Genomic DNA, 20,495 nt, shown 5'->3' with positions numbered 1-20,495 from the left:
TCTATAGGGTCAAAAGGAAAGCGAGCAGGAAGATGGCTGATGTGTAGACCTGTGGTTAGGCAAGTGCCAGCTTCTGATCCCCACCACTAAATATGCTTATTGATTCCTGATAGATGAAAAAATAGAGCTAATGCTTTCAGCTGAAGTGAAAAAGCAGGACTCTCCATTCCTATAAAAAAGATCTAACCTCTAGGTTACAGGGGACGGCTCCTTTTCCCTGCTTTCTGTTAGGCCTTACAGGTATTGAATTCTTGACTATCTGGTAACCCATCTTCAAGAGAAGAGATGAAGGGTTCACTGTGTAAGCCAGCCTGTGGCTCTGTGGTTGGGGTACTCTCCTGGCAGGCAGGTGATAGGAAGCTGAATCCAGGCTGACAGAGCACTGAACCTGGTCTTCCATCCCCAGGCAAATGCTCAAATCACTCCTCAACTCCACAACTGTCACAGAATAGTTATAGTAGCTCTTTCACACATTACTGGTATGAGCCTTATCCTTTGGGCCATAGGTCCTCTGAGGACAGCGGGTCCTCTCTTGCAGCTGCAACTCAAATCCCTCAGCCCAGAAGGTGAGGAGAAAACAGGAGCAGCCCTGTGCCAAGGTGTTTCTTCTTGGTTCTTCTTCAGCTTCCTGATGAGCACACAGAGGATTTGGTACCTTTTCTGAGGTGTCCCATACTTTGTGTACTGCTTTCATGTAAGCGCAGCATTATGAACTCCATTTTGAAGACCAGAGAATCTAGGTGTAGCAACACTTGACTTGTAAATAGTCAACTCTTACACATGATATGGCCTGAAGCATCTCAGGCAAAACTGAGCATCCTCATTCAACTGTTTCAAGTATTTCATTTTTGCAAAAGCTCCATAAAATAATCTGGAACTTTGTCTTACCAAGACCAAACAGATTAGCAAAAAGCATCTTACAATGACTTGCAACTATAGATGGGAGAGAACAGTGCCAGTTACTGAATTAACCACTCCATATAACACAGCTTTAGATATATTCCTTGTAAGCCCATAATCTAAATACCTCTCTGTCTTGACCTGTTTAGGTGGAGAGATGTAGTGGTATTACAGAAGAGGAAAGCTGGCATATTCACCTCTGAGCCAAACCAAGCACTATGGGAGAAAGTTTGGAGAACACAGTGTACAACATTTGTCTCAGGTTACTCTTTTTCTTAAAAATTGTCAGCTGCAATGTCAGCCACTGTATATAGGAAAATTAATGAGCACAAGGAATGGTGCAATAATCAGAACCCTTAGCCATCAGTCACTGTCCTAATTTTTCTTCTGTGCAGGAAGCCAAATTAGCTGACTGTTTAAAATGCTAATACTTGCACTTTACAAATATTATACAGAAAGAGAGGAAAAAAAATCATGACATAGACCTTTTTGAGTACATGCTTGGCATAATTAGAAAGAGACTACTCTGGGCAATCCTTGTGACTTTACTATGCAAGCTACATTAACGTTTACTATTTAACCCACAGCACAACTTTCCCCCCTTGCTTTTCAGTTAGTGGTAAAGCACCTGCACAGACATACAAAACTTTCTTTATACTACTATATTTTAAAGATTAATTTCAGAAAGATGATAGTTCATTTCAAATACTATATCTGAACAGATCATCAAAACTTCAGCCTACTTGGAAAAAGAATTAGTGTAACTGAACATTTTAAACAAACAAACAGCATTCTCCTTGAACAGTGAGAAGCAAAGAAGTTGCTCTTTGTTTCGATAGTTTTACTTGGACCTATTCAATTTACGCCTCCTTGTCTGGAAGAACCACTGGACTTGAGGGCGGTAGGAGAAGAAAATGCTTAAGACAAACAAACAGTTATCACTTCAGTTCCAAAACCAAACATATATGCCTGCTCTGTGACTGCATGGACATGTCACTGCTCTCAGAACAGACAGTTTCAAAACTTCTGTGAGGACCTGTTTTCAGTTGAAAGGAAAAAATTGCCTGTAGTGCAGAAGGAAAACACAGGTATGGCTTAGAAAGTCCTCCCTTGGCCTAGAAAAGAGCCACAGATGTGAAGCATCATTTGCAAAGCTTTTGCAAAATATTTTCTGCTCTCTGCTATAGAGGGACTAATAAAGGCTGAACTTTTGTATGCAATATACATACATACATCCCCCCACAGGTATGTATAGAAGCACACAACAAGTACACAAACAACTCCAAAGAATAGTATATTGCTGTGGAAGACAAATTAAGAAATACTAATTAACCTGAAAAAGATCCTGGAGTACTTGAAAGCAGTACTATGGATCAATGTGTAAAACCTTTATGTTTTGAAAAAAATTAATCTTTTTTTTTTTTTTCCAAATCTATGCTAATATGTAAGTTTAATGCATTTTAACTAAATTTAATTCAGGATTTGTATCAACAATTTGAATAATGATAGGCTTTTTGCATTTTTATAGCAATCAATTAGCTTGCAGTGATTACTGAGATATGTTACCAGTCTCATTAAAGAGTTTTGAGTCTTGACAAAATGATGGAATAAGAGGGAAATCATAATACCTAGCTTCTAGAACTAAACCTCCTTATCAGTTAATGGTACCTTTTCCTGAACTTGCTAAGAACTTTTTTTCATTCCCATAGGAAGTCTAACATGTAACAACGTCTTTTCTGCGACGCAGTTCAAAGATATTAAATTATTCTCACTGATTGTGTCAGATATTCATCTCTGAATGACTACTGAAACATAAGTTTCCTACATGTACATTCTCCTGTGATATACAGGATGCAATTCTTAGATGAACTCATTCACAAAGACAGAGGGAAGCAGTCAATCTCAGAAAGAAAACAAACAGATAATTATCCCTTTTCTAACCTATTAATAGTGGGTTTCAGTGTACAATAAGGAGAACAATAAAAAACAGATAAGGAATAAGTTATATATAAAATCAATACATAAAACTTTACATATGAAATAAACAAAATGCACACATGAAGATGTCTTTAAAACATCAACTCAGGATTTTTCCTAGCTTCATAATATATATATCATATATAGATGTTATATACCATATGATATCTATAGTGTAAAGGGTCAGAAAATCAAATCCCTCCTCTATTGGTTTTGAACAGTTTGCTTCACTAAAAGGACGAGTCCTACCCAGCTACTCTTGCGCAGAGGTCCAAATCTTCATATTTTGGGATGACACAAAGTTTATTGCCTTGTAAGAACATTCTCCATGTACTAAAGAGCTGCACCACAGATTGTAACTGGGCTAAGATACAGGCTTTATCAATACAGGATTTTCTTTTTTTAGGACTTTACCTACTAACGTAATCTCTCTTCTGGTAATTGACATGTTTGATCAGTGGTGATTCCAAGAAAACTCATCCTCTTTGGAGGAAGAAACCCAGATGTTCCACTTATACACCTCGCGTTTTCATAGCTATTGAATTTGCAAGCTCAAAGTAATGCCCTTAGAGAAAAAAAAAATATTGGTGTTCTGCTAATTCCTGTTTAACCATGTCACGAAGGACATGGTTCAAGATGTGTTTCTCTGTTAGTGGTCTTAACTCTTCCCAGCAAAACAGATTTAACTCTTCCCCAAAGCAAGCTATAATAATATTTAATGCATAAAAGACAACAATCAAGAGTGCTAGACTACTGATGTATCGGAAATGACAAACGTAGAAAATCTGCTGGGTACAGGCATATGTAGGTCATCAATTTGGCCGTTCTACAAGTATCAACAGGGATGCATCCAAAGAGTTACACCCAAAATATCAGGAGACTGGAAGAAAGGCCACGAGCTAAAAAAAATACTGCTAGTCTTTAACAGCAGGAAAACTGTCATCTGTTTCTTTTTAGACACCCAATGTAGTGTACTACAAAGATGCAGAAGTAAGTATGGAAAAATAGAAGTAAAGTAAGGCCTCAACACCCACTAACTTTTCACAGGAGCTAGGCAGATAACTGCTGTTGACACTTTTTAACACCTCTGTAGTTGTTACCTATAGGAAGAGCTGAAGTTTAAAATCACTGAAATAGAAAAAGGTTCTAAGCAAGCTATACCAAAGCCTCAATACAGAGGCATTTCAGACATCCTCTCCACACATAATCAGTAAATACAATATATAACCTGCATTCCCTAGAGAGGCACGTAGAGACCAGATGCATCGAATACATCTGAAATTGTACTTAAACATCTGCGCTTGGGCATCTTAAATCAACCCCTGCATGTCTGATGTTTCTATTTTCAACAGTATATATGTAACAATGTATAACCCCCACCCTATGCAAAATATAACATGTAATTTTCATTGCTTTTATAAGCCAAACCAATTCATATAACTTCTTAATAATGAAACTGGATTTGAATAAAAAACTAACACTTTTACAAAAGGAAGCAAACAAAAAAAATTGTAATACAGCTGAAAGTAGATCTACAGTTCCAAGAAAGTCCCCAAAAGTCCCTTACATGGCACTAAATAACTCTCTTTAATTACATTCATTCATTTGGATGTTCTGCTTAGGCTGACCTAACCAAGATAATGGGAGGAAAATGGAAATGATGCTACCTGGTCCCTAAGTAGCTTGGAAAATGAAAAACGTAAGTTAGAGCATCCTTAAGATTGCTCCATGAATATGTCATCATCTACCCAGAGTATCAAAGGTCTGATCAATCAGCTGTAGGGAGAGCTAACTGTTCTGGAAGGGACCACCATGGAGGCTCACAAGGGAAGGGGTAAGTAAGCTGTTTTCATAACCAGAATGAAGCAAAGTAGCCAGGATCCAATATTTCTTATCCTTTTCTTTGAGCTCATACTTTTAAAGTAAAATCACTGAAAGGATTTAAAAAAAAAAAATGTTCTAATATCTCTTCCTGTATTTTGCAGCAACTCAAAATATTTACGCATATCCTGGCAGTTTTTGCAGAGCCTTCATTATTGTACTGTGTTTATCTTGAATGCCTTAGATGGTAAAAGTTACTGTTTCTACTGAACTTCATCAGCCAATACCCAAACAGCTCTCAAGAGGGCTTTTATTGAGTAAATTAACACTTATTAGAATTCTTTAAATCTCTTCTATTTAATTCTTTTATTTCAAAATGAATTAATCTCAAATTTAATATTTGGGCATTTCTATGGGTTTCACTTAGAACAGAAAAAGAGAATGTCAGGCTCACCCCCACACAGCAGTTTTTTCTTCCCCATATATAACTTCCCCATATATTTCTTCCCCAGCAAATAACTATGCTGTTATATACTTTATGCACCAACTATCACTTGCATTTGTGTAGCCTTTTTATACTACATTAAAAAATGAAGGATCGAAAGTGCTGAACTAGCAAGAGTTACACAAATAAGAATTAATGGATAAGTGACAATCTGTTTGCTGAACTGCACCCAAAGGAGAAAAAAAGAAAAAAAATCAATTTAGTAAAGCTTTTTCCTTTGTAATTACTTAAAAAGTATAAGGCAAACTTCCTTCACAGACATATTGCCAGCAGTAGATCAAAACAAAACTATATTTTAAGAGTCTTTGTCTCTAAAACCCAAACCACTAAATTTAACCAATGGTATTCTTGTAAATGAGCAGCTTGTCCAGAGCAGTGCTTCAAGAATTGTTCCTTAGCAAGCACTGCTCTGAGCAACACTATTCCCTTCAGCACCGGCTGGCTCATGTACCAAGCACACCATTTGAGTTCCTTATCTGCAGGCAGCCCAGGGTAACCTTACCCGGGTTAGTGTACAGGTGACTCTCGACAGTTTTTCCAATACTCTGCAGTTTAACAGCTTGAAGGGACTCATCTCCATGCATGACTGTTGGCAAGCTGCCCAGAGCATCGTGAACCAAATTTGCCACTTCTCTTACATCAAAGAGCTTCAGAAGTTCAGAGTACACCGATGGGAATGAGCTGAGAAACACAGCCTAGAGGAAAAGGGCAAAAATGGACAGTCAGATATTGCAGTATAGTTTTGACATTTATAGAAATTAAATAACTATAGAAATTTAAGTAACTGTAGAAAAATGCCTGGTTTTACATTTCAAGGGTAGTTAATAGCTTTAAAAAGGGTCATATTTTCAGAAGAAATATCCTCACATTCATTAACGGGCTTACACTTGTGACTATTTTCCTTTAAGCATTATCTAATGACTGTTCATTTCTCCCAGGAAAAAGTGAAAGTAAAAAGTTCAACTTAGAACAAAAATATTTACACTTTACAGATTCTTCATGATCTATGTGTGAGACAAAATTTTTAAAAGCATAACAGAAGCCAGTCGATACCAGAACAAAAAGATTTGAGTGGAGTTGGTTTGGTTTGCTTTGTTTTAGGATAAGTAATATAACCGCCTCTGTATCTTCCATTTTTAAAATAATGAACATTTTTATTTTGGAGTGAGACAGCACTGGCCGTCTTGGTTCACTTCAACAATCCTAAAATAGGGTTAGAAATTCATTGGTGAGTATAATGAATATGGAAACGAAACACTGGAAAAGAAAGGAGGGCAATGCCAGAGAAAGGAAGCTAGAACCGACATTCCCTTCTTCCTCTCCAAATCCTGCTGACTGAGAAAAGCTACTCATACCTCAGCCCTTCTTCACACTGGTGTCAGAACAGATGACAGACAAGGTTAAAGATATCGGAGAAGAATTTCAAATGTGGTTGTTTATATCACTTTGCTATTATCTTTTTACTCCACCTGCTTACATGATATGAGATGGAAGAACCACATCTCTACTCTGTTCTCTCCGATTTGCCATTTTCTTGGAAGAACAATTTTCTATGGACCTTAAGAAATTAAGAATTCTTAACAGGTCTTAAAACACCTTTGGTTACAGAAACAGGGGAAGAGGACGGTATACCTATGAGCTGTAGAAGTTGGTAAATCTGTGGCACTTAATGTAGAGAGCTGTCTCCTGTGTGTTTTGCCTCTGCGCTTTAGCACTAGTCAATTTTAGTAGTCTCAATTGAAATAAAGATGTAAGTATTAAAACACACAGTTCAGCAACACTTAAAAGTTTTCTGTAAAGCATGAAAACTCAGATAGTCTTTTGTATGGTTCAAATTCTTCAGTTCCAATGTGGTTAAACTAAGCTGTAAAATGCCCAAATCAGAGAAATTACTTTATTTGTATCCAGCAATATAATTATTATAATTATAATATAATGATAATTCAAAAGTAAATATTAGATTTAGGATTATCTTTGCCAAGCATGTTTAGAAGCTGCTGCTATGAAAATTTCACACTGTAGGACAAAAGGTATGAGGATGAGCTGAAAATGCCATTTTGCTCTAGCAAAACCACATTTTCTTTCCTGGGAATATAGGTAAGGACATGCGTACATTTTCTATATTGGATGTGAAAAGTGGCAATAAGCAAGGCATGCTTGAAAACTTACTTGTAGTTGGGATAAAGCACTAGCTCCTTTGCTCTCTTGGGAAAGGAAGAAGCGTACTGACATAAGAAGCTCTTGAATACAGCAGCGAAATTCCTCCTCATTTTGTCCACCAGTGGCAATAGAGAATAACCTTCGAGACTGAACTATATATTTAAAGATATATTCCTGTGCCTACAAATGTCAAAATCAGAGATAACTCATAAAAATGAACCAGCTCATCTTTAAATAAAACACACAATGATTATATCATTCAAATAATGACAAGGGTCTGAAACAGGACACCATGTTATTTAATATTGGCAAATCTTTCTATTGAAACACTAAAAACATTTCAAAAGCACATACTCAGAAATGCTCTTCCCTTGCCTTTCATAATCTCTACAAACCAGGGAACACTTGGTTTTTTAACAAATAGAAAACTGCAAAATCTCAACACTGTCCCCTGCCCCCATCCCCTGCACGTCTTTGACTACAAAAACATGTATTGCATAAACATACAAGGCCAGTATAAAAAATAGGCTCAAACTTTTGAGCTGTTCTTAGAATTTCTCTGCCTGTTGAAAGTTGCTTTCCTGTCAACTGTTAACCAGATAATAAATTAAAAAAAAAAAAAAAGCTTAAATTAAGTTGCAAAACTGTTGGAATGTAAATTAAAAATACAGCCCTTTCTTATTAGCAAGATACCTAAGTTAACAGCAGCATAGAAAAGCACAGAAGGGTACCCCATTGATAATTTATTTGCAGACTGTAGCACTTGTCCCAAATGGGATTATTGTGTTGTACAACTTATCCTGAATCCATGCTGTGCTTTGTTGATGGTACAAAACAGGACAACAAGAGCAACCAGAACCGTCCATTTTCAGTAGAATTCCCTGCTTGGAACCATTAAGTCAGCATGCATGTCTGCATTTAAATTCAGTTATGCAACAGACATTAATACTACCAATGCAATCTACATTTGATTTCTTAGATCTAACTCTTAATCATGTATATCCTCATTCAGTATGGAACATAGAGGTCCAGAGTCTAGTGGTAGTAAGCTCCACTGATCAACTTATTGACAAAGGAGAACGATGAATAAACTGACTGCACTGAGAGTGTCTGCAGCTCCCCAGAATTAGTACTACTGTTCCATCATTTATACATACTCTGCTTAATTTCCTAAGTTAAACCTGTTGGTACTGTATGAATACATCATTCAAATATATAATTGCCTTTGACGATTTTTATTACCTTTAGTACTTCCTGTATGTGTTCGTGGAGCTCCACTTCAGTGACTCGATCGATATGCCACTTCAGTACTTTTATAAGATCTCTAGGATACCACATCAGAAAGTATTATGACACAGAATTGGGAGAAGGGTTAACTTTGCATTTATAATGTTAAACCAATATCTGTCACATGAGAAATACTGACAAAATAAAAAATATATGACTAGATTTTGCTAATCACCACAGGCCCAGTATTACACTTAGTTTTCAGTCTGCCAAAAGCCACCTAGTAGATCTCTAACAAACAGGAAATAATACCAGCGTTACATATGCAGTAGAATGATTTTGACAGGGATACACAAGCACAGTTAAGCCAGAAGAGTCCCTGCCAGCATGGACTATCCCTGCTATTCCATGCATCGCTTTGCAGTCTCATTAAACTGCACTGGTTCGAATGGAAGTCTAGGTAGCAAATAAATACAGAGAGCAGAACAGAGTAAGTGATGCTTATTAGTACACTGCTCTACACAGACAGTGAACACAGTTGCAGCTGGGTGATGATACGGCTCCTATGTTTTTCAAAGTAATTCAAATAAAGAAATGCACTGAGGAAAAAGATTTAAGAATGAAGCCAATGTTAGAGCATTAGCAAGTAACCTTTCAGGTAACTTAAAGTTGTTTTACTCTTTTTTAATGGCCTAAATCTGGGCATTCATATAAGCATTGCATTTTATTTCTAATGGTATCATTTAATTTAACCCAATGATTGATTCTGCTTAGTTTACCACTAACTGTCAGTATTCAAATCAGATAGAAAAAGTACAGACTTCACCTGTATGCAAGTGCTCCGGCAAAATGACTTTCAATGTAAGTGTCCATTACTGGCTTAAAGTGGTGAAACTTGCTGTCCTGCAGCAAATTTATTATGTGAACCTAAATGTGAGGGAAAAAGAAAATAAAAGCTTTTTTGTTTTGTTTTGTTTTTTTTTACTTAGTTCTTAAATAGTGTTAAGCATCATCATAAAATGAAACTTACCAAACAATCAAATACTTTTGATCCATATTTTTGAGAGTTTTCATCTAAAATCCCAAATAAAGTGTCTAGTGTATCTTGAAGAAACTGATTGGAGAGAATAAGAGACAGTTTTTTATTAAATAGGTATTTTTGTGACACACAAATACATTATTTCCCTCATATTATCTAAAAGGATAGAATGGTATATACCTTCACTATTTCTGAACCATCAATTTCTTTTAATTTTGAGAGGCAACCTGCAATTTTGTCTGGGTGGGTTCTCCATTTCAGAAGGTCAAGCATATCTCCTGCAAAAACAAAATGCAAGATTAAAGCTGGAAGCAAAGCAGCATTTCAGAGTTTAAATTCTACTATTACAGTCCACTCAGCAAAACTTGGCTTCATTAAAACAAAAGAAAACATCTCAAGATTTGCTATAATATTATCTGCCCAACAACAAATTTTCATTCCATCCCATAATTGCTCCACCAACAGAAGCATAAGAACATGGTACTGGGTCACTAAAATCAGTCTCCTGTGGCAAATATATCATGCAATCTTGTTCAGATATTTGTCAACTACCACCTTAGGAAAAGGAATTATTTTGCTGTCTCTTGTCCCATTGAAGGATGCCTTCCAGAGCTGTCATCTGACGGCTAGAAATAGTCTCCCAATTACTAGTTTGTATGTATTTAAAATACTCATCTTCCTATGTATTTTTAGAGAACAAATACAATGCCTCTAAGATCTTGCTTTATTATACACAATCTCTTCTGGAAAATAAACTCTTCTGAGCTAAAACGTACTTGAGCGTCTTCGCACTTCCTCCAGTTTTAATTCATTCTCCTTCAGCTTTCTTGACGAAAATGGTAACTACATTACAGATGAGATTACATCACTGTTTTCTGTATCATTAGCAAGCTCATATGTCTGCTGTAAACACCTGACATATATGTTCTACAATTTGTTTTTTTGTTTTTTTTTTAAATACATCATATTGGTGACACAAGTAGGTCTTGCTCCTGTTTAATGCTGTTCAGCTCCCTCACACTACAGCAGAATCCCCAAGAGTCTCCACTATGGTATGATCCTGCCTTTTGTACCATTAGATTTGATCTGATTAGTACTCTTTCTTATTAACTATTTAAATCAAAGTTACCTTGCTTTGCCTGTATCAGATTTTGATTTTGTCCCTCTCAACTGATGAGCCCTTTCAAGTACATATTAGCAGCAAATTTCATTAACAGGTTCTCTTGTGTCTCAGGTTTTAGTGAAGCAACTCCCACCCCTGCCCCCTTTCAGCCCTCCAAACAAGAGATCAATCCCAGGCCTAATTCTTCAGATCTAGTAGTATCTTCCTTCCACTCAGGAAGGAAATTCCTTCCATTACAGTGCAACCTGCTAGTTCCCTTTTAGCCCTTATTTACCAGTTTTAAAATTCTTATTCTAATCTGTATCTTTTCTTATTTCTCATGTGGTGTGTTATTGAAGTCCAGATGGTTTAGATCTGCGTTTCCTCTGAAGAATAATAATAAAAAAAACTTTGCAAAGACAGATTAAGAAGTTTATTCTGGCATGATATGTCTTTGATAAACTCATCTTACAGTACATTCCATTTAGCTACATGTCCATTTTTTCATGCATGATTTCTTGTAAATACTTGCATAAAATTCATGAGAGGGTGATGGCCCAGTTAACATATCTGCTCTTCCACCCGTCTTAATGTAGGTACAATATTTATTACTCTTAGAACATGTGTTATTGCTTTCAGCTTCAGATATGTACTAAAGAAACCACCTCGCTATGAGATTGGGAATTTCATGTCCCATACCATTCAATATCCTACAATAAGAGTTTTGCAAACTTGGCTTGGCTTTTCAGCAGTTGTCACTTGATCCCGACCCTTGCTGAGCTCTGACACATTGCTGTTATTTTTCTCACTTCTGTTGCAGGTTCTCTGCTTACTCCTCACATTTTCTGGCTGTGACTCACTCGCTCATGTCTGCAGCGCTCCTTTCAAGTTGTATTCAGAGCACAAAGTTCCACATATTTTTGAACCATTGAACTGAACAAATCCCAAAGCTCCTTTACATTCACATTTACTACTTCCATGTTTCACTAATCAGCTTTTCAGAATTTCTAAAAGCCTGGCCGTTTGAAGCAGAAAATCTTAATCTCCGTCCAATGCTTCCATCAGTTTAAGATGAACCACTGGTCCAGTTCATTGTCCAGCAATGTCTTAGAAGGATCCAGTTCTTCTGAAATGTTCTCAGTACTTATCACACTAAGTAGCTAAAAGCAAGTGTTCCTCTTGGTTCAGCAGCTATTTGGGTGCTTTCTACAACAGGCTGTTTTCACACTCACATAACATTTGAGGCACACCCATCTTTGCGTCATTTCTTTCCCAGTTTGCTCCTGGAAAGCTTCTCTCTCCCACAACAAGAAATGAAGTAATATTTCTATCTTTAATAACAACAAATAAATCTCCACCTATATTCAAATCTCACCAGAGGTGCTAACGGCAAACACCCTACATGCTATTCCACTAATATTTTGCTGCCTTAATTGATTTTGGTGGGTGCAAATTGTTTTTATGCATTTATACATTTCTTCTTTGTTTTGTTTCACCCTGTGCTAGTATGGAATGATTTGGATTAGAAGAGATCCTTGAGTTGCACTAAGAGTGCTGAAGGGTCCCACATGTGCATCAGAGACACATCCCAAAGATCACAGACAAATGATATGTCTTATTATTCCTTCTGTCAGGAATTTTCAAGAAACAAGCATTACAAATCCAGTGAACTGCATTTGTCTTTTGGATAATTAAATGGACTTCTGCACTTCATTCTGTTTAAGCCTCAACTTAAGTTGAGGAGTAGCGAGACTAGCTAAAGCTGTCAGTTCATAGAAGGAAAAAGATTTCTTTACAGGTTTGCTGGAGGAACTTGGTAGGAAGATAGTTGACACTCAATATTAGGGATTTGTTGGGGGATTAAAAAAGAAAGAGAAAGCAAATGTCAGACACTCACTTCAAAGCACTTATTTAAGGAAAATGCTAAGGAGGAAAGACATTGCTGAGATAACATTAGCAAATAGCCCAAGCATAAATGACATGAATAGAAAATCTGACATGTGAATCACCAGGGGAAGGGATAGCAATGTGTCATGTATTAAGAGAAATGAGAATATAAAATTGTCCCCAAAATAGGCCCACTAGGAAAACACAGTTTTGGAAAAAGGAAAAAGTCAATGCTGCTGATAAATTTTCCTGAAGAAGAAAAACATTTCCAATGCCTTCTCTTATTCATGATCAGGTTTGTACATTAAAAATAGGCTACATACACCTGACCTACCATTCCTACCAAACAAAACACTTCCCTTCTCAAAGTCCGTAATTTAAATCCAAAGTGCTAGGTTTAAGAAAAGATTTAGAATCATGTGTATGAGGAAGTGGTTTGGGATGGTCTTTCCATATCTCTCCTATAAATCCTGAGACATCAGAAATTGGCCTGGTGTAGCACTACTGCAGTGCAAAAGGAAAAAGCCGAATTCCAGAACTGGCAGTCTGCATTCCTCTTCCAACAGGCTGCTTCTGTGGTTTCCAACACTCCCTCCAAACTGGGGTCACTCTGGAAAGCTGCCTCCTGTTACTTTTGTTTTATTTATCACCAGTCCGGCTTTTTTTAAATGCAGATAGATGGATTATACCTCTGCCTTGCAATAGATGTGCTGTATGGCATGTTGCTCTGCTGATGAACAGCTGCTTACTGGGGATGTGCCGATCAGTACTGAGAAATGAGTGGATGCCAACTTGCTAAAATATTCTGACTTGCTGGATGGATCCTGAGTCTCTGGCAGGCAGAGATCCCTCCTATATGTCAAAAACTAAGTAAGACTGTATTGATAACTACTCAGGAGAAAAATACTATGTTCTCTCTCGCTCTTTTGGGTTTTTTTAGGATAATGAAATGTAACTATCCAGCTAAGAATGTAATATATAAAAGCTTGTATACTTTTTTGCTAACATTAACTGATTAACTATCTAGGATCAAAAGTCAAGCTAAGAAAAAGCTAATTGGTAGACAGATTAGATAAGGACGCGTTCTTACGAAATACGTTGATGAACGCACAGACTCCCCTGGTTAGAAGGTCTCTGAAAATTGTTTGGAAATAGTCCTAAAAACCCCTCCAAAGTACCCAGGGTAAGGAAGTTACGGATCCCAACAACTGGGAGTCAGCCTCCTTCCCCCAGTCCCCATAATTTTAATACGCATGAGAGCTGATGGCATGTGGGAACAATCAATGAGAGAATGACAGCTGAGTAAAATTTCCCAGCAAGCTAGTAAAGCTGTGGCCTAAGTCAGTCACACCCGGTACAAGACTGGGTTTGGGGTCCTTCCCCACCCCATGGCCAGACCAACAGCATAATTTTCAATACATTTCCAGGCTGGACATTGTTGTTTGTAGACACAGGCAGATCTCTGAGAACTTCAGAAAAATTTCCAAACTTAAAAACAGATTAAAAAATAATCAGCAATTTTCAAAAATACTAATACAAATGTTAACTAAAAAAGTAAATACACAGATTTTTTACTCCTGTATTTTGTAATAAATATGCTACATTCTCTCAGGGATAACTGAAGTAATGCTCACATGACCAAATATCCACATGCTTTGCTCTATGTTCATTTTCTGAGCATGCAATAGGTTTTGGCAAATTTTTGTTTAAAAGAATGGGGATTTGGAAACTCACCAAGATGAACTTCCCAAAGAAGATCCTTGGAGAAAATATGAGCCTGTCTATTGAAAATATTTCCACCCTCTGAAGTACTGCTGAAATAATTGTTAACTCTTTCAGAGCTGAAAAGGGGATCAATATTATTCAGATATTCTACACCCTCTTACTCAGAATATGGTTAAAAAAAAAAAAAGGAAATTTTATGCCCTATGTCACACATCTATTTACATTAAGTACAAAATAACTTCTGTACTGTGAACATAAATTAGTATGATAACCCCAGACAATAGTGCAACTATTTATCAGTGAGACACTTAAGTTCTGGGCAGCACTTTCATGCATGTGTAAGTACCAGCAGATTCATGTGATTTCCTAAATCAAGGCCTTTAACTGAAGCAAATTTAGTCTCTGATTGCCTATTAGCAACCTTTGGGAAAATCTTTTATTGGCTAACTTTTATTACTTTGAAGTTAATTGCTATGAGAATACAGAATGGATGTGCACAGTGAAACAGACCACTTACTATTTGCACATAGTTCTATTTTGGACACTTGCTACTAAATGGTGAAAATTAAGATGATTATTTCAATTTAAAAAGCTGCTCTAGTTGTTGTTAAACACCTATAATGAATTTGCAAGCAATTAGCAATTTTATCGTTATACGTATAAGAAGGGTAAAGACACAGTCATTCACACACAAGAGAGAGCTAAGCAAGATCTTAAAACTGTGATAAACATCTCAGAAAAAATTAATATAAAATTGTGGGGGTATCAAAGAATAGTCAGAAACACATTACCAAGCAAATACACAATATTTAGAAATTTGTGGAAAACTGTTTCAGTTACAAACTGGAGTTAATACGGCAAATAAACCAGAATCATAAGGATTTTATACAGAGCAATGGTAAAGAGCACAAGCACGTGTATTTCTATCTGTTGCTCCTTATACCCAGTGTATAAGATTGTTTTAAGTAGTAGTATATGTTTGTTGGCTTTAAGGAAGAGAAGTGATACAACAAAAAAGCAGTATGTGCCTAACTAAAACCAAACTGCCACAGCCTAAAGCCTACAATAAGTATTTCATAAAAACTCTACAACAAACAGATTAAGAGGTTTTGTAAAGCAGCTGGGTTTTGATAGTTGATTCCAAGAGTGCTGCATTTGATTCCAATATCATGTTAATCTAAAAAGCATTCTTGAACTACTTAAAATCAGTGGTTTATCATGCTGCATTGGTTTCCATCTGGACATAAAAAATTGTGAAGAAAACCAGTTTGTAAAATGGATAGAACATAAGCTATTTTTGAGTACATCCATGCTTGCTTGGCATGGAAAAGGCTAGCTATCACACTCATTTGAATTCATCATGTTTTAAATAATCAACATATCCTACCATTTTGTGTGAGTTTAGTAGAACAGAGAAAGGATGTAATCCAGAAGGACTCTTTAGTGGTTTTTACTGCTTGGCTGTTGTTTCCTAGGAAAATTCCCTTTGAAAAGGGGAGTTTGAGGTAGCGACCAGAATCCTGAAGGTTTGTGTTTTCTTCACACTGTGAAAACAAACCAGTTAAAATAACCGTACTGCATAAAAACAAAGGACCAAATCCCTAAATTATATGAATTATTATTGTTTCTCTGCTGGAAATTGAAGAATTTTCATTATGCCTGTTGTAACTTTGATTTTGGATCACAGCTTCACATCTGACATTGAAATCTAACAAATTTGCACAGGTTATGTCACATGAATAGCTACAAAGTTTGGTGTTAAAATCTAAAATTTACCTGGGAGCATATCAAATCCTCTGAACAAAGAGTTAACTGTTAAATGTGGAAACAAAAATTCCACAAAACTGAAATATCTCTAAAAATTATAACATTGAGTAGATCTGCATAAATGAGCTTGCTTGATTTTCCAACTTCAGCAATTCAGTAAGAGGATATCATGGAGTTCACTTTGTGTGTTTTAATTGAACTTAACTTTGTGAAATGCTTTATAAAGACAATATAATATAATAGTAAGATTTTGTAAAACCAGTGTACTGAAACACATTCCTAGATTCAATTGCAGTTTATAACAGGAAGCTTAATATTAAACAATCAGCAATGGATATTTTAATGGTGACAAGATTATCACTCATTTGGTAACGAACACAGACTTTCTCAACCTAATGTTTCTGGGCATTTAAAGTATGTTCCAGAAGAATCATTACAGCTAATGATTATTAATTCAAATTACCTTGTGTACAATGAGTTCATGGGTGCCATCTGGCAGAGTCCTCCCATTTTCCTGCATCAGGGGCACGAAAGAAAACCCAAACAACTTCTTCTCACCCTTTTCTTTCGCTGAAATACATATGTAAATAGCACTTAAAGTTAATATTATACATTTTAGACAAAATAAACGGATATAATACAACATAAGAAAGTATACTGGAAGCTATTTGCAGCTAGTCAGACTAACGTTATCTTAAATTTCTTTTCAGATTTGCACATTATCTCCTGTAATGGTTTCTTTTATCTCACTGTAAATCAGAAAGCAGTATTCTGGAATGATTTGGTATTTACTAACAACAAATAATGGAAGCTACCAAATATGCAGTCTTAGCAATATATAGAATGCCAGGAAACCCAAATGAATGTGACCTAGCCAGTCCAACATGAAGAGAAAAGGGTTTTTTTTTGTGACAATTACCCTCTATAGTAGCTTCTACCTACTGGTCTCCATTTTAGGTCAGCTCAGGCTACGCTGCACTTCTATTTTCAAATAAGGCATCTGCCTCTACAGATATGACTGAAGATATCACTGTTCCTTACATGAATGTTAGACAGCAGATAACATTTTCAAACTTGGATGCCTAAGCTCAAATTCCAAAACTCATCTATCACTTAAATATAAAACAGACTATAAAACACTGAGATGGCACAGATTTTACTGAAGCCAATGAGTGCAGATGCTGAATGCTTGAAAATCAACCAATTTTTAATCAAATCTGTATATATACGACAATTTAGCACAGTTGGGATGGTGTAGGCAATCATAACAAAAATATCCAACTTGTACTGCACAGGAAAGATTGTGCAAAAATGTATCATCTGTTTGAAACATACCACTGACGTTTTTCCTTTATTACATCATAGCTTATAAAAGAAATCTTAAAGAGAAATCAAAGCAAATTTCTTCCTATATTACCTGTTCCTTACATTTTGAAGTTTCTGTGCTCGAAATCTAAATATACTGTAACTTACTGTGTGTGCCACTTTCCACAAAGGCAATCTAAGTAGTGAAATCTTGCTATATCTACATCACCAAAAAGAGCCAAACAACAGCAGCAGTTTAAAAGACGTATTATTTTATCCACCTTTCTCTACTGGCTTCACAGCAGTCAGCACCATAGCTATGAAACCTGTCTCGCATACCTTGGTATGCAGAACGTGGACCCAGACCTCAATATGTACCTCAAAATCATCTCTAAAATTGTTCAGAATGTTTAAAGAATTTTGGAATTTTATTTTATAAGGGGAAAAAAAAAAAGGCGAAACAAAAGTGATGTTAATTGACCATGATGTATCTACGTATGTTTCCCATTGGTTGGATTGCTAAACATGTACTAAGGAACAGGGATAATTTTGGATAATTCACCAGGTAAATTCTAAATTTGCATTTTGAGTTTACCTGAAATTCTGCTTACATTTGCAGTTGCTATGTTGTCTATTTCTATTTAATAAAACTAGACTGGTTTCTCCTGGTATTTAGGCTTTACCAAAGCACTGAGTTCTACCAAGTAGAGCTGCAAGCCTGAGAAGCCGTGTCATGAAAGCATTACAGAGAAAGTTCATGCAGCTCCCTTCTTCCTGAAGTATTATGGAAAATCATGTGCTGACTGCAGCTGTAACAGAGAAAACTAGCAGAAGTCGTGAACAGCGCTTACTGGAACAGTGCCGGAATTCACAGCGGATGTGTGCTCCTCTGAATTTATCCACAGGAATAGGAAGTTTCAGCAGCTCGGCCCATCTGGGACCATTGTTATGATAAAGCACAAAGGAATGGTACTCGCTGGCTGGTGGCTCTCCAGAGCCGAATGAGATAAAATCCTAATGAAGAAAAAGTAGTGATTAGAGATTAAAGGCAGATTAGTTCACTGATAGGATGTCATCAAGGACTGTTCTTACAAGGAAGACTATTTAATATTTACATTCATATCATAAATGCCACATGTGGTATAATGCTCAATATCTTTAAACCCACAAAAACAGTAGCACTTCATTAACATTTGCTGATTAGAAAAATGGCAAGAATCATCCACACTGATGAGAACCAAAGTATTATATAGGGGGAACTGGGTGATTAGGAAGACTTAAACAGCAGACATGATGTGGAGTCCCATGACACAGCATGGTCCATCCCATGTTATGCCCAAGCAACAAACAAGGATTTAACTGAGACAAGAACAGCCCAGGCTTAAGATCTTTAGTCCTCTGAAATAAGCCTCTAACCCTGCTGTTATGAAAAAACATGAAGCATGAAACCCAGCATGAAAAAACAAAGAAATCTGGATTCCCTGATTAGGAAGAAGCAAAATGTTGGTTGCCTTTGCGACACCCATGATAGCCTCTCCATAGCAAAGTAGGCAAATGAATTTGTCTAAGTCCTGACTTGGGGATACCTGTTCATTCTCTGGGGGAAAGGTAAGCTGTAGCTTTTCTCCTCAGTAATTATAAGGGATCACCTTTGCCTCTCAATATCCTTTATTTTTTTAAGGTTATTCTATATAAAAAAAGATATATACACACACATATATGTGTATATATACACATATACATATGTGTATACATATTTTATATATACAAAAACATACATACATTGCATGCCATGCATTTATATGCACAATCTCACTTCACAGACACACACACAATTTGCACCAGACTATTTGTGTCAGCCTTTCTTCGTTTTGTCACCCCACAGCCCTCAATATCATGCAGAACATGTGAAAAAAGTACTTTCAAATAAAAGGAAAAAAAAAAAAGATGCTAAATATGTATGGAAAAGGTTGAAGGTGAACAGAAATCTTTTGGTACAGAAAAAAATCTGAGAAACAGTCATCTATTAATAATGAAAATATAAAACTGCTTGTTTGTAAGCCGTCACAAGCAGCATGCAATCAAATCTGAAGAAAAGAGGCACATTAATTTATTGTTTTATTGATACATGGTGGTAAATTTTGCAAAGGATCTCTGATTTATCAAAATCAGACAAGAAATTGAAAATGATTGAGACATGGTCTGTGTAACATGAGGAAATGCATAGCTATTAGGAAGAATTATTATGAAATAAAAAATTCTCCAAAACTTGATCTTTCTTAAACATTTTCCAGCATCTTAATGAAATCATTAGTTATTTGATTGGCAATTATAGGTGTTTATCTGAATCACATAATTGATCACAGAAATAAAACAAACATGCATTTTATAAAGGTTTTAAGCAAAGTGGAAATACTTCGAATATCTAAAGATAGTAAAAGATAAACATGACCTTTCCAAAGCAATTTCGTACCCTTCAAACAATGCCACAGATGATTTACATCTGAAAAAGTGTATCAAAAATTAACTACAGCAAGGAAAAACATACAACAAAGATACCTTTAAAATCTGACCACTGCTGTCCACGACATGCATTGTCACTTCCACATTTCTGGCCACACTTTTCCCTCCTTTCTCAAATTCTCCTCTTTCTACAGTGATATACAAATCATTCCTCATTTCACCTACAAAAAAACCAAACCAAACACAAAGTGTGCAAAAGTCAGTTGAACTTGCTTACTTTTTGCTTTTAGTACTTTAGTAGACTTTCATCTTCTCTTCCAAACAAAGGGTAGTATCACACCCACAATTTATCAGTATTTTCAGATTTTAAATAATAACATTTGTTTTCATAAACCAAGAAAACCAACAAGGTTTCATCCCTGTAAAAGCCCAAGAGATTATCTGCCATACTAAACAAATTCTAGGGGCTTTTAGTCATGTTAGCCATTTTTGGTCTTTACAGTAGCATCTCCAGCTATACTGAAGCTGGTGTCTAGCTTCACCTCATTTAATTTCTCTTTTAATCGAAGGTAATATTAATGTATTTTCTTTCATTTGTAATCTTTAAATTTCTCTGT

At 36.1% G+C, this 20,495-nt stretch overlaps 1 protein-coding gene across 1 annotated transcript in view; it reads right to left on the bottom strand.

Annotated features, from left to right (window-relative positions):
- DOCK4 (dedicator of cytokinesis 4) overlaps positions 1-20,495 on the bottom strand; it is a 262,201-nt gene that overhangs the window by 77,856 nt on the left and 163,850 nt on the right. The window contains exons 14-23 of the mRNA XM_075493937.1: positions 19,975-20,099; positions 18,267-18,429; positions 16,574-16,680; positions 15,731-15,887; positions 9,810-9,907; positions 9,621-9,704; positions 9,417-9,517; positions 8,606-8,687; positions 7,373-7,543; positions 5,706-5,898 (exon numbers count right to left, since the gene is read on the bottom strand). Coding sequence (XP_075350052.1) covers positions 5,706-5,898; positions 7,373-7,543; positions 8,606-8,687; positions 9,417-9,517; positions 9,621-9,704; positions 9,810-9,907; positions 15,731-15,887; positions 16,574-16,680; positions 18,267-18,429; positions 19,975-20,099 — 1,281 coding nt within the window. The remainder of the gene's footprint in view (positions 1-5,705; positions 5,899-7,372; positions 7,544-8,605; positions 8,688-9,416; positions 9,518-9,620; positions 9,705-9,809; positions 9,908-15,730; positions 15,888-16,573; positions 16,681-18,266; positions 18,430-19,974; positions 20,100-20,495) is intronic.

This window comes from Mycteria americana, chromosome 1 (assembly GCF_035582795.1).
Source record: "Mycteria americana isolate JAX WOST 10 ecotype Jacksonville Zoo and Gardens chromosome 1, USCA_MyAme_1.0, whole genome shotgun sequence".
NCBI lineage: Eukaryota > Metazoa > Chordata > Aves > Ciconiiformes > Ciconiidae > Mycteria > Mycteria americana.
This window is presented reverse-complemented; position numbering and strand designations above follow the sequence as displayed.